A 13,080-nucleotide genomic window follows, 5' to 3' on the forward strand; every position below is an offset into this window, starting at 1 on the left:
ACCATCACTAAACAGAGCAGGTCACTACAGAGTAATAATTCTTCATAAAAATTTGTATAACAAATGCAACAATTCAAAATTTGAATATTTCTAATAAAATAGCTTCATAATACTTACTATAAAAATTAGTAGAAGTATACAGGGAGAAATGGATGTATGAGATTTCAACATCACTATCATGCAAAGGATTTGGTATCACACAGATCACATTCTCCAACCAGGACGAAAGAAAATTTCAATTCAGTATACACATCAACATAATACCAATACAAACAGAAGTTAAAACTCAACCACTCATCTGAGTAATTCATGATAAAAATGAAATCATAATGGACAAAAATGGATGAAAAAGTCATAGTGGAAAATTTTTACACCTTAAAACTGGATGATAAATTAAATATGACATATGAAGGGCATCTGGATGTCTCAGTCCAACTCTTGATCTCAGCTCAGGAAGTCATAATCTCTCCATGAGATCAAGTCCCACATCGGGCTCTGCACTGACAGCAAGGAACCTGCTTGGGATTCTCTCGTTCCCTCTCTCTCTGCCCCTCTCCAGCTCTCTCTCATGCAAACATACACACACTCTCTCTCTCAAAATAAATAAACAAACTTTAAGCAATAAAAAATATGACCTGAAAACTTGCGCGGAGCAGAAGATTTATAGCTTTAAATAATTAGATTAAGGGCACCCGGCTGGCTCAGTCAGTAGAGCATGTGTCTTGATCTTGGAGTTGTGAGTTTGAGCCACATGTTGGGTGTGTAGAGTATTTAAAAATAAAGTCTTTTAAGTGCCTGGGTGGCTCAGTCAATTGAGCTTCCCATTCTTGATTTTGGCTCAGGTCATGAGCTCCCAGTGGTGAGACTGAGCCCTCAGAGCTCTGTGCAGAGTATGGAGCTTGCTTAAGATTCTCTCTCGCTCTTTCTCTCTCTCTCTTCTCCTGCCCTTTCTCCCATTTGAACTCTATCTCTAAAATAAAATTTTTAGGGGCGCCTGGGTGGCGCAGTCGGCTAAGCATCCGACTTCAGCCAGGTCACGATCTCGCGGTCCGTGAGTTCGAGCCCCACGTCGGGCTCTGGGCTGATGGCTCAGAGCCTGGAGCCTGTTTCCGATTCTGTGTCTCCCTCTCTCTCTGCCCCTCCCCCATTCATGCTCTGTCTCTCTCTGTCCCAAAAATAAATAAACGTTGAAAAAAAAATTTTAAATAAAATTTTTAATTAAAAATAAAATATAAGAAATAAAAAAAGGAAGGGAGGGAAAGGAAAGGAACAGAAAGGAAAGGAAGGAAAGGAAAGGAAAGGAAAGGAAAGGAAAGGAAAAGAAAAAGGAAAGGAAAAAGAAAAAGGGAAAGGAAAAGGAAAAGGAAAAGGAAAGAAAAAGAGGAATGGGGGAATATAAAGGACCCAAGGTGTTGACAAAGAATAGTGAATAACCCTAACTCAAAGGAAACTGAGGTAGGGAAACCTGCAGGAATGAAGAAGGGGGTGCTAGCTGGAGGTGAAAGCAGCTTGGGGCTCTGGATCAGAAGTCACTCTCAAAGTGACCATCCCTGGATCATGCTCTAAACACCCTGATTGGGGTCTGGGAGGTGGGTGGGCTGGGAGGGTGTGGACTGTAAGACGGCAGTATCTGGCCCCAAGGCACGTGTTTCCCAGCCATAAGGGTAGGAGAGCCCTGCAAAGGGGAGCTTGTAAACCTCAGTGTAGCTTCTGGAAACAGTGGCGGACTCGAGGCCAGTCCAGCCCAGATTAGCCGAGTGAGTGAGTGATGGGTGGTTTCTGCATCCTGCCTCTCTGGCCCCATGTCAACCTTTGGGTCTCTGATGTCTCTGTCTCTCCATCTGTGAGTCTCTGAGTCTGTATTTCTGGCTCCGTAACCTCTTCCCTCCTCTGTCCCTCTATCTCTGTATCCTCCAGATACAGCATTCATCAGCTCTCCTGTCCAGCTCTGTATCTCCATCACCTGATTCGGTCCAGCTCTGACACTCTTGCCTTCTCTCTCTCTCTCTCTCTCTCTCTCTCTCTCTCTATGCCCCCCACCCCCGCATCTCCATGTTTCTGAATCTCACGCTGTGTTTCTCTTTCTCCGATTTTTTTTTGTCACTCTCATGCCATCTTCCCTCTGCTGCCACTGTTCAGAACTGTCGCTGACACTTTCTTTCTGTCTCCCTGCTGTCTCCCACTCCTGTCTCAATGTCTCTAGGCTCTGCGTCTCAGGGCTGAAGTCTGAGGGTCAGGAGGAAATGCCCTTTCTGCCGCCCTTCCCTGCCCAGACATCTCCTGGGAGACAGTGGAAGAACGGAGTGAGAGGGAGGGTGGACAGACCCGAGCTAATGGCTTCAGACCCACCGGAGGACTCGATGGACCCGGAGACTTCCCACAACTCTTGCATGGGCAAGAGAGGACCAGTCTTGGCCAGGGGGAGACTACAAATGTGAGATGATGTGTGCACCCAGGTAGGTTTGCACCTGTTGTGTCTTGGGGAGAGGTGAAGTGTGGAGTCAGAAGGGTCCAGAAGAGGGGTTCCAATCTCTAGCTTTCTTTTTTTTTTTTTTTAATTTAAATCCAGGTTAGTTAACATACAGTGTAATAATGATTTCAGGCCAACCTCTAATGTTCTTCACGGGAGACCTTGTCCAGGCTTCACCCTCCAGAACCTTCCTTGGTCTTGACCCCGCCCCCTGAGCTCTGGCCCCACCCTGAGCCCTGACTCCTCTCCGCTGTGCTCTGACCCCGCCTCCAGGAGTCCAGGCCAACGGTGGCCAACGCCCCATCTCTAATGGCACACAGTGCAGACCGCCCTGGAAGGGAGCCATCTTGCAGGGAGAAGGACTCCACTGCACCCCGCGGTGGGTTGGGTCCTCTTGGCTGTGCGCGTCGGGCTGGGGGCGGGGCTTCATCTCCGGGGTGGGCCCTGAGAAGAAGAGGGAACACTTTTCCTCAGCTGGGGAAAGATGTCAGAGGGGGAGAGGGGTTGCGACTGGGGATGGGTTGCCGCGGAATTGCTTGTGGATGGACTTGAGATGGGCCATCTCGGGTGGGAGCGCAGATGAGGGGGAGGCTGCCAGGGCCCTGACGAGCTGGGTGGGGGTGTGGGGGAGGGGTGTGCCCATCCACAGCAGCCTACGGCATCAGGCTGGGTCCTCACGGCCTTGGTGCGCACCGAGAGCCCGCCAGCCAGACCTCATGCTCACCAACCACAGACGGAACTCAGCAACCACAGGGCAGGATTCGGTCAGCAGCAGCCACCTGATGTCTGGCTGGCACTTACGTCCCAGAGTGAACTTTTCAGTCACTGTCGCCGCCCATGTGCCCGTGGGGGGGGGGGGTCTCTCCCTAACAGCTCTGTCCCCAGTCTGTGTCTCTGAGCCTGGGTCCTGTCCCTAGGCGACAGCCCAAGCGTCCTGCAGCACGTGAACCCCCCAGTGGTGTCTGAGGGGGTCTGCCTCGAGTGCTGTGCACTGGCACTCCTTCTACCTCAGTTCCCTCTTGATTCCCTCTCTTTGGGGCCTCATGGGCGGGGGGGGGGGGCTGAGGAAACTGTATTCCTTGGTTCACGGACCTTTGACTCAGCATCCATGACCGGCCCTTCCACTGTGTTTATATTCGTTTCACCGACTCACACCCTCCACTGACCATTCCCTCTTGTCCCCATAATCCACTCCCACTCCCCACTCCTGAGAGGCACCCCTGCTAGTGTTTTCACTGGACATCGTGACTTGACTGTGCTCTGCAGAATGAGTATTTGTGAGCACACGTTGTAATTTACGTAAAGCTATTATGCTCCATAACTCATGGTGTGTTCACGCATTTTCACTCATGGCTGTTTTTAAACTCCATCCTTGGTGTCCATGCGTCTGCTTTGTACTTCCTACTCTGCTCGGGGCCTCATGGGGATGGTCTAGCACATGTCCCACAAAGAACACGGCCATCCCTGCCTTAAGGGTGTCTCTGCCGAACCTGATGTCTCCAGACATTGCCTAATGTCCCCTGGAGGTGGTAGTGGGTGGGAATTGCCCCCATTGGAAAACCACTGGTCTTCCCCTTCTGTCGACCTCAAAGGGCCGTGGACCTGGGGCGGCGAAGGAACTGAGAAAAAGAGATGACGGTGTAGCGAGGCACAGGGGACCCCGAGCCAACAGCCCGAGGCACCAAGGTTTATTGTACATCTTCTTCTATACGTTTTCAGGAAAAACAGATCAGCAATGATTAGCAGAAACTTAGCAAAGCATGTCCACAATGTACATCTGATTCAGCTATTGTACATATCTTGCGTAGGAGAGCAGTCTAGCAGATACGTATGTTCTGATAAGAATCTTTACGACAGAAGCAAAGACAAAGAAGGGAGTGAACGCACTGTGCTATATACAGCTGGCTTCCTTTGAGCAAAACATCCTTATGTGCGTACTAAAGAACAGACCACATTTCCCAAGGGCGATTCACTCAGGTCCTCTCAGGTCGTTTTTAACCTTACAGTCTCGATCTCGAGTTTTCTCAGATCTTGGAGCCTGAATGAATATGCGCCTCTGGTCATTGTGGTGGTCTGTGTCCCACACCCTTCCGCTTCGGGACACAGGCTGGGTGGGTCCTCCACATCTGGAAAAGCCAGAGGATGCCAGAATTTTTGAGTAAGGGGAGGGGGAGGGCAGGAGCATTCAACTGTTGGCCAATATGGTCTCTTTATCCACTGCACGTAGGGCATCACTTTGGTGTAGACAGCAGGCGTAGTGGGGCAGCGACATGGGATGTGGCCCCAGGACGTGATTCCCTGAAGCATACCATCACAGACCAGTGGGGTCCCTGAGTCCCCCTGCAGCACAAGGGGGAGAGAATGACAAAGGTCAGCCGTGGCGGCGGGGTTCTGCCTGTGGAGCCCCAGCTCTCACACCTGGGCTCACAGAGCTCGAGACGGCGACTCCCCAGCCCCGGGAGAGGACACAGTTCTATCCAGAGTCCATTGCCAGAGGGCCAGCGGGATTCCAACAAAGGTGACAGTGGCTCAAGTCCTGATCGATGGGGATGGGACTTCAAGGTCCAATTTCTGTGCAGGGGGCAGGGTCCAGGAGAATAGTCCCAGCTGACAGGTCAGTGGGGAAGAGGAGCGGAATCCATCTACAGGACCTTCTACATTCAGGACTCATCTCTGATGTCACTTCTCCGAAACAGCTTTTTTTGACAGGATACCCCTCCAAAGGGCACTGGGGAGCCGTTCTGAGATGAGAATGACCCACTGGGGCAGGACAGGGATGGAATAGAGGGGGAGAATGAGGGACAGAGGCGGGTGAAGAAGGCTGGGGTGAGGGTCCAGTCAGAACAAGGACAAACATAGGTTGAACTAGGTAATGGACACAGAGGGACACTGGGTGAGACAGGTAGCAGAAGGGGCCAGGCGTGGGGAGGGATGGGTTGGGGGAGGGGAAGTTAGGGTGTGCCCCAGAGACTGGGGGACTCACAGACCCAGGGGGTGGGAGAGGAAGAGCAGGGCTCCTGGTGGAAAATGCTGGGCTCAAGTGGGGCTTGAGGAGGTGAGAGGCTGGGCTCCCACCTGCGTGTTGTGAGGGGGGGGCGTCGTGAGTGTAGATGTGTCCTTGGAGCTGCTCAGCTGAGAGACTGGGGCCAGAGCTCAGATCATCCTGAGTCCCGTCTGCCCCTCTCCTCCCTCGCGCTTGCTCAGCACACCCTGAGGGCTCCCTTTAGAGGTATCAGGAGTGGACCCCTTCTCCCTCCCTGCCTGCACCCCAGCTAGCCCCGTCCTCACTCCGCCTCTCCTCAGCCCTGTGGTCTGACCCCCGCAGGTCCCTGAGGGACCCGTGAGGTGAGGCCCTGTCCTGCTTCTGCTCAACATCGCCCACGGCCCCTGGGTCCCTCAGAGGAATGGCCGCGTCCTCCCCGTGGTGCCAGGTGAGGCCCCTTTCTTCCCTCTGGCCTCACCTTCCCCCCTCCCCTTGCTCCCTGGGCTCCATCCACACTGGCCCCGCTGACACCCTCACACACACCAGGCCCGCCTCCCCGGCTTCCCTCTTCCCCCACGTTCCGCACGGCTCACCCTCACCTGCTGCAGGCGTTTCCTCCCCGTCTCCCCTTCTGCACGCCTTCTCCTCCCCCGTCACACCTGCTGTCTCCCCCAGCTCCACTGGGTCACCTCCTGACATGCGCTATCCCTTCTGGGTCGGGTTCACTGTTTCTGCCTGTGTCCCCTGGCACAGTGGGGCCCCAGGAGGGGCGCTGTTCTCTGTCTGGTCCCTGCGGGCTTCTCAGGGGCTAGGTTGGTGTTGGGCACGTGATGGATGCTGAGCTGATGCGTGCTGCACGGAGAAGGGGGTGGACTGTGGTGTGGACGGAGGTGCGGGTGGTGCCGGATGGGGGGTGGGGTAGGGTAGGGCAGGCGCGGAGGCCCTGGGGGGCGGGGCTACAGCTGGGCCGCGTGGTGGGACAGATGCCTGCTGAACCCTCCCACCCCAGTTCTGAATCTGGTACCCCCCCCCCCCCCCGCCAAGCCATGGATGGCCCCAAGGGTACAGGCTGGCTCACTAGACAATTGTCGCTGTTGCCCTCCCAGGGTCTGGCGCATAACATGTGATCTGTCACCTTCTGGGAGTGGGCCTTGGCACATTCATCACTGGGCAGGAGTCTGAGGTCCACACACTGGACATCGCCTATGTATGTGACTAGGACCCGGGGGGAAAAGGGCTGTGGCCAGACTCCTGGTGGCTCCTCAGCCCCTCCTGCCTCAGACGGTGGAGTCCGGGTCCCCAGCCCTCTCTTCCTTTCACCCAAGTGTCTGGGCTCCAGGCTGCACAGTGTGGCCCTGGAATGCTTACCAGGTTGGATGCCGCCCCAGCCAAAACTGTAGCAGATGCTCTGCAGTTTGGGTTCCTGGACGGGCAAGTTCAGGATCCTCACAGTTTCTCTTTTCTGGACGGGCTCTGCCAGGCGGAGCAGCGTGAGGTCACGGCTGTAGTGCTCTCCCGGAAGGCGGGTGTGGTTCTCCAGGAGACTCAGGTTGAATCCAGGGTGGGGGAAGCTTGTAACTCGGTCGAATAATTGGGCTGTGCCTTCCCTCTCAAACAGGTTGCGGCCACCCACCCAGAGCTGGTAATAGCTGGGGGAGAGAGAGGGTCCCAGGGAATGAGGAGAGAGGAGGGGGAGGAGATGGGGCCAGGGAGCATGGGGGAGGGTCCCGGAGAGAGAGAGAGAAGCGAGGAGTAAACACGGAGAGAGGCCATGCAGGAAGGATTTAGAGTCACGGAGAAATAGAGACCTTGAGAGAACAGACGATTGTAACAGCATGAAGGGCAGATCCAGAGACAAAGAGAAGCAGTGAAAAAGAGAGAGCTTGAAACAGAAGCAGGAATGAGGCAGAGGGGAGAACAGTGAGCCAGAAGGAGCACAAAGGAGACAGGAGAGGAAGAGAAAAGGTGAGGGGGGGGGGGTTGGGGAGGAGAGGCAGCAAGAGAGAGAACAGGGAGGGAGGACGGGAGGGATGGGGGAGGGGCCTGGGACCTGCTCAGGTGTAGCTGGGGCTGTGGGGTGGAGTCCCCAGCAGAGGGTGACCTGGTCCCAAGCCCAAGGATGGAGTTCCCCTCCCTCCCTCTCCCCTCCTCCCACTCCTTCCTCTTCCTCCTCTTTCTCCACCCCCCTCCTCCTACACCTCCCCCTCCTTTTCCTCTTCGTTTTCCTCCTCTGCTTCCTTCCTCTCTGCCCCCCCCCCATCCTTCCTCTAGGGTTCCCATTAGGCTCCAGCTGAAACCAGCCTTTCCCTGTATCCCCCTGGAGTGGATCCCTGTCCTGGAAGGAGGGGCTGGGCACGTGAGAAGACCCCCCTCACACAGAGACAGGGTAGGACAATCCCTTCCTTTCCTCTGGGGTCCCCCTCAGTCCCATCCTGGGGGGGTGCTCAGCAGTGAAGGGGGAGAGGGAGTGAGGCAGAGACCAGGAGACACAGAGATGGAGGGTGAGACATACAGTGACAGGGATGCAGTAGAAGAACCCAGAGATGGACAGAGACACGGAGAGACACAGTGGCCCAGAGACCAAAGACAGGGAGACAGAGAAGAATCTTAGTCACACAGATACACAACAAAGCCAGTTATGGAGAGACACAGAGAGACTGGAGGGGGAGACATAGGAGCACTGTGACAAGGAGAGACAGAGAGACACAGGTACCAATAGAGGGCTTTCCTGGGGTTGTCCCTGTCACTCTCCATGACATAGACCATTAATGTCTTTCTTTCCCTGAGCCCCCCAGCCTCCCCTGAGGTTAACCCGGGACAGTGCTTGGTTTTCATTCCTGCCCCCCCCCAGACCCTCTGCCCCACTTACTCGTTTATGCAGTGGGCCGCTGTGAGCACCCACTGGGGGTGCACTAGGATGCCCCCACACCTGTTATCGGTGAAATTGTACACAAGCGTCTGCCAGGGTGGGAAATTCTTCTCACAGCCCCAGTATCCCATGGCCTGGGGATGAATCTGGGGCACAGTACCTGTGGAAGGGGTGCTAGGTCAGGGCAGGTGGGAGGGGACACTGGGGCTGGGAGGTCCTGGGCTAAAAGACAGAGCAGTGCTCTGAGGTCAAAGGGACCTTGGTCGTAAAGGAGCAGACTGGGGGGCTGGGGACATGGCAAGGGGTGTGGGAAGGGTCTGGAATTCTCCATCAATCCCTTAATTGTGTTGGCGGCCGGTCCCAGGTGGGGAGACTTTCTTCTGAGATAGACCCATCCCATGGATCAGGTAGGAGACAAGGCAGCATCCGGAACAACTTGTGATGTGGAGGCCAGGTGTTTGGGAATGATTTGGAGGTCTTGGCCTGGGGGACAGGTGGCCTTGGTGGAGGTGCTGGCTCAGAGAGGAGGAAAGGGTTCTAGGAACCAGTGTTAAGGACCCCAAAAGAGAGGGTCGCTGATTAGAAGGGAAGAATTTGGGGGGTCTTAAGGTGCCTCAGGCTTGGGTACTTCTATGCCTAGGATGGGACTTTCAGGTTCTGAGAAGGTTTCAGTATTTAAGGGATGGGGCAGAGAGCCAACAGCTGGATGGCAAAGGTCACCCAGGGGGTCAGGAACCACAGCACTGAACCCTAGAGAACTAGGAGGAGGGAGGGGATGATTAGGATCCCAGGGTCCGGTGAGGAGGGGGCACTCCTTGGAAGAATTGGGGAACCCCAAAGACAGAGACAGAGATGGCCCCAGGCTGTGCCTGTCTGGTAACTGTCTGAGGAAGCAGGAGGCCAGTGTGGCAGTAAGGACTGTGAGGAATGAGCAGTGTGGAGAGCTAAGGAAGGTTTTGGGGTGAGAATGGGAGAGGTAGGAGGCACCTGGTACCCTGTCGGGGCTGGACTGAGGGCTGGAAAAATGGGCCGCACTGCCTGGTGAGAGGGGAAGGCCTTATGCGGGCAGGGGGTGGGTGAGGGTTTCATGAGAGTCAGGGCCCCTTTCCCTCTCCCAGATCCACTATACTCACCGGTCAGCCCCAGGGACATTGTCAGGCACAGGACCAAGAACCACATGGTGGCAGGGGTGTCCAAGAGGTGGCAGACAGTGAGCTAGTAGCTGGGGAGCAACCTCGGGGAGGCTTTAAACACCTACACCCCCAGGGCCCCGCCCCTACTCTACCGCCACCCAGAAGCTGGCCAAGGCCTGCCCTTCCTTCTGGGTGTGGACAGCCCCAGCCCCCCACCCCCAGCCCTATGGAAGGGATGACAGAGTAAGCACCTGTTGTTCTTAGGTCCTCAACCATGCTTATGGTTATCCATGGTTATGGTTAACCATGCTTATCCTTAGCCATGCTGGATGTATTCCGGGGTCTGAGACCAGAGGGGCCAGGGCTTATGGCTCTGTCGCCTTGCTCGCAGTGAGGGGGAGGCCCAGAAAGACAGAATCCACAGCTTTGGAGAATCTTGATGCCCATTACAAAGCCTCAGATGCCTAAACCCCAAGTGAGATTTTGCACACCAAAGCCCATTGTACCTTCAAATAGTTGCACTATGTCTCTGGAGCTCTCTGATCTCTGCACCTCCCTTGAGCCAAGATGCCTGTTCCCCCAACTTCCCGCATCCCTGAACTATGAGCTTTGGCTTTCAGAACTCCCTGATTCCTATACTTCCAGATGCAGGAACTGGTTCCCCTATTACATTGTTCCCCTAAAAATCAATTCTTGGGATCTCAGAGCTCCACAATCCCAGGGCTTACCAGACTGAGATATGAAATCCCAAAGGCCTCCTGGGGCGAGTTTCCTAGCATCTCAAAATCCAACGTTCTGCAAATGCTGGGGTCCCAACATCACAACCCGTCTCAACTCCCCAAACCTCTCCCTGGGCACCTGATGACCCAGGACACCCAGATTACCTGACCTTCCAGGTCAAGAGTATCCTCTAGGAAATCCAGTGGCCCCGTTCCAGTAAATTTTTAGATCTCGGGGGACACCGAGCTAGTGAACCTCAGGATTAAGTGGCATTGAAAATCACATTTGGGGGGGGGTGCCTGGGTGGCTCGGTCGGTTAAGCGTCTGACTTCGGCTCAGGTCACGATCTCGCGGTCCGTGAGTTCGAGCCCCGCGTCGGGCTCTGTGCTGACAGCTCAGAGCGTGGAGCCTACTTCAGATTCTGTGTCCACCTCTCTCTCTGCCCCTCCCCCACTAACACTCTGTGTCTCTCTCTCAAAAATAGATAAACATTAAAAAAAAGAAAATCACATTTTGGAGTCTCAGAAAAGAAGGAAAAGGTAGAGCCTCATGACCTCCAATGTTGACCTGCAAGGTTTCCTCGGGGCTATAGAAAGAATATCTGTGTCCCCTCAAATTCATATACAGAACTTCTACTCCCCAGTGTGACAGTTGGAGGAAATGGAGCTTTGGGGAAGTATTATGTCATAAAGGTGACCCCTTGCCCCTTTGCCATGTTAAAACACAGCGAGAAGACAGCCATCTATGAGCCATGAAGCAGGCTCTCACCCGTGGGACACATGTAGGTCCAACCCCTGCCATGTCAAGCACTTGATCAAATCTTCCCCCTCTCTGAGCTGAGGAACATGAGAAGCTCCCAAGATAGGAAGTGAGAGAAGTGGTCTCAGACACTCACAAATTAAGACCATAAAGGCTGGGGTAAAAGAATATACTTAGTCAGTGATTTGACCTCCCCCCCACACAGATCAGTGTCACCCTACGGGAGAAGTATGCCTCAGACTGAGTGAGGAACCTCTGGATACAGGCCCCAGTCCCCATCCTAATCCCCATACACAATCTCAACCCAATCCCGGTACAGCCGAACCCAACCAGCCCCAACCCCACACAGGCCCAACCCGAGGCAAACGAACCCACCCAATTTAGCCTAACCAAACACAGCCCCCACATCTTCTCCATTCAAAATCAAACCAAACCCACATCGTCCTCACATCCAGCACAACCCAATCTTAACCTCCAGATCTTCTACATCCCCAGTACATCTCCCACCATCCCCAATTCAACCCCCACATCTTTCCCATCCAAATCAAACCAAAACCATTCCAAACGCTAACAATGCCATCTAAAACCAACCCTCGGGCGCCTGGGTGGCTCAGTCGGTTGGGCGTCCGACTTCGACTCAGGTCACGATCTCACGGTCCGTGAGTTCGAGCCCCACGTAGGGCTCTGGGCTGATGGCTCAGAGCCTGGAGCCTGCTTCTGATTCTGTGTCTCCCTCTCTCTCTGCCCCTCCCCTGCTCGTGCTCTGTCTCTCTCTGTCTCAAAAATAAATAAATGTTAAAAAAACATTTAAAAATAATAATAATAATAAAAATAAAACCAACCCTCACAATATCCAGCCCAAAGCTTATCCAACCCAATCCAACCCTGTTCCCAGTACAAACCATAACCACGACTCCACCTCCATTCTAACTTTTCCTACTCCATCCCCAACCCTATCCAAAGCATTTTCTCTGGGGCAAGGGAAACCCTACCTAACCCCATCCCACTCCTAAGCCGGCCCACATCCCTCCTCCACCCATGATCCCCTCTAGGCTATGACCTCACAGGAGTCTGTGCTCCCACTCTCCCTGCCTGCACACAACATGGTGTCCAGCAGGGGGCCTGGGGAGTACTTGTTACAAGATGTGGCCAAGATAGCACTGTCCTTGCACAATGCAATGTGTCAGGGAGACTCACTGGGGAGGTAAGTGAGTTTAGAGTGGACCCATAAGATCAGGTCTCTGATCCCTCTGCCAACAAACCCGAGTCCTGGCTTTTGGATAGCAGCCTTGTGACCCTTCTCAAGCACCTTGCTACCCCCTGCCTTCCAGGGTTTCTGAGCTCCTTATCCCACAAAGGCCTAAGTCAGACCCAAGCAGGCCGTATCTACAAGGGGGCAGTCATGGGCAGTGCCATGCAGTACATGTGACTAATGGGGCCACATGACTTGGCCAAACTCTATGTCATACAAGGTTATGAATGTGGTCATACTATTTCAGGAATGTGCACACATGAGAATCAGATGTTTAGACTTAAGTACTGATATGGACAGCATTTGAAGCTGAAATTCACTTGACGTATACATGTGATGCCAGAATCACGGCAGGTGTTCATATGTGCATATGGATGTAGGTAGTTAAGACGTAAGTGCATATGCACACATACGCAAAGCTTTGGATGTACAAACTCAGACCTAAATTCACAGTCTCCAATGGAGGTCTGGACATCCAGGGTCAGACATGCACACACTTGTACACAGGGTCTAGACATACAAGCTGGGGTCCTGATAAGGATACACAGGGCAGAGGCATCCATATGCACTCAGGCCCCTAAAGACATGTTCACAAACATGCATCTGTAAAATGGTATTATATCCAGAATTTTACCTAGGTGTGTTTCCATTTCCTCATCTGTTACATGAGGGTTGTTGTAAGGTTAAATAGGTGTGCGTGTGTGTGTGTGTGTGTGTGTGTGTGTGTTTCACAATGCTTAGAACATAGCGACTGCTTAATAAATATTAGTTCCTTTAATCAAGGATACATGATATATGTGGGGCATATATTTGGATATTCAAGTTGTGGACACAAATATGGTCAAAGTCAAACATATGTGCAGACCCCAAAAAGATAGCCAAGGTCAAATACTT

General features: G+C 53.5%; 1 protein-coding gene across 1 annotated transcript; it reads right to left on the minus strand.

Moving 5' to 3' along the window:
• Positions 1-4,056: 4,056 nt before the first annotated feature.
• LOC124511698 (kallikrein-1-like) lies at positions 4,057-9,501 on the minus strand. The gene is made up of 6 exons (XM_047079079.1): positions 9,456-9,501; positions 8,323-8,482; positions 6,822-7,102; positions 6,532-6,668; positions 4,557-4,810; positions 4,057-4,072 (listed from the first exon to the last, which is right to left on the minus strand). Exons 1-6 carry the CDS (start codon positions 9,499-9,501, stop codon positions 4,057-4,059), a joined length of 894 nt encoding a protein of 297 aa, XP_046935035.1.
• Between the last annotated feature and the right edge of the window lie 3,579 nt (positions 9,502-13,080).

This window comes from Lynx rufus, unplaced genomic scaffold, assembly GCF_022079265.1.
Source record: "Lynx rufus isolate CCGP_SWC_20201006 ecotype Redwood Valley unplaced genomic scaffold, mLynRuf1.p SCAF_16, whole genome shotgun sequence".
NCBI classification, from domain to species: Eukaryota; Metazoa; Chordata; class Mammalia; order Carnivora; family Felidae; genus Lynx; species Lynx rufus.

What these genes read in the sequence shown, in the direction of transcription:
- LOC124511698 (XM_047079079.1), bottom strand. Translation starts at nt 9,501, where the DNA reads ATGTGGTTCTTGGTCCTGTGCCTGACAATGTCCCTGGGGCTGACCG. An exon ending in CTGGGGCGGCATCCAACCTG is followed by an intron (nt 6,669 to 6,821) that starts GTAAGCATTCCA and finishes CCCGGGTCCTAG; the next exon opens with TCACATACATAGGCGATGTC. An exon ending in GCAACAGCGACAATTGTCTA is followed by an intron (nt 4,811 to 6,531) that starts GTGAGCCAGCCT and finishes CTTGTGCTGCAG; the next exon opens with GGGGACTCAGGGACCCCACT.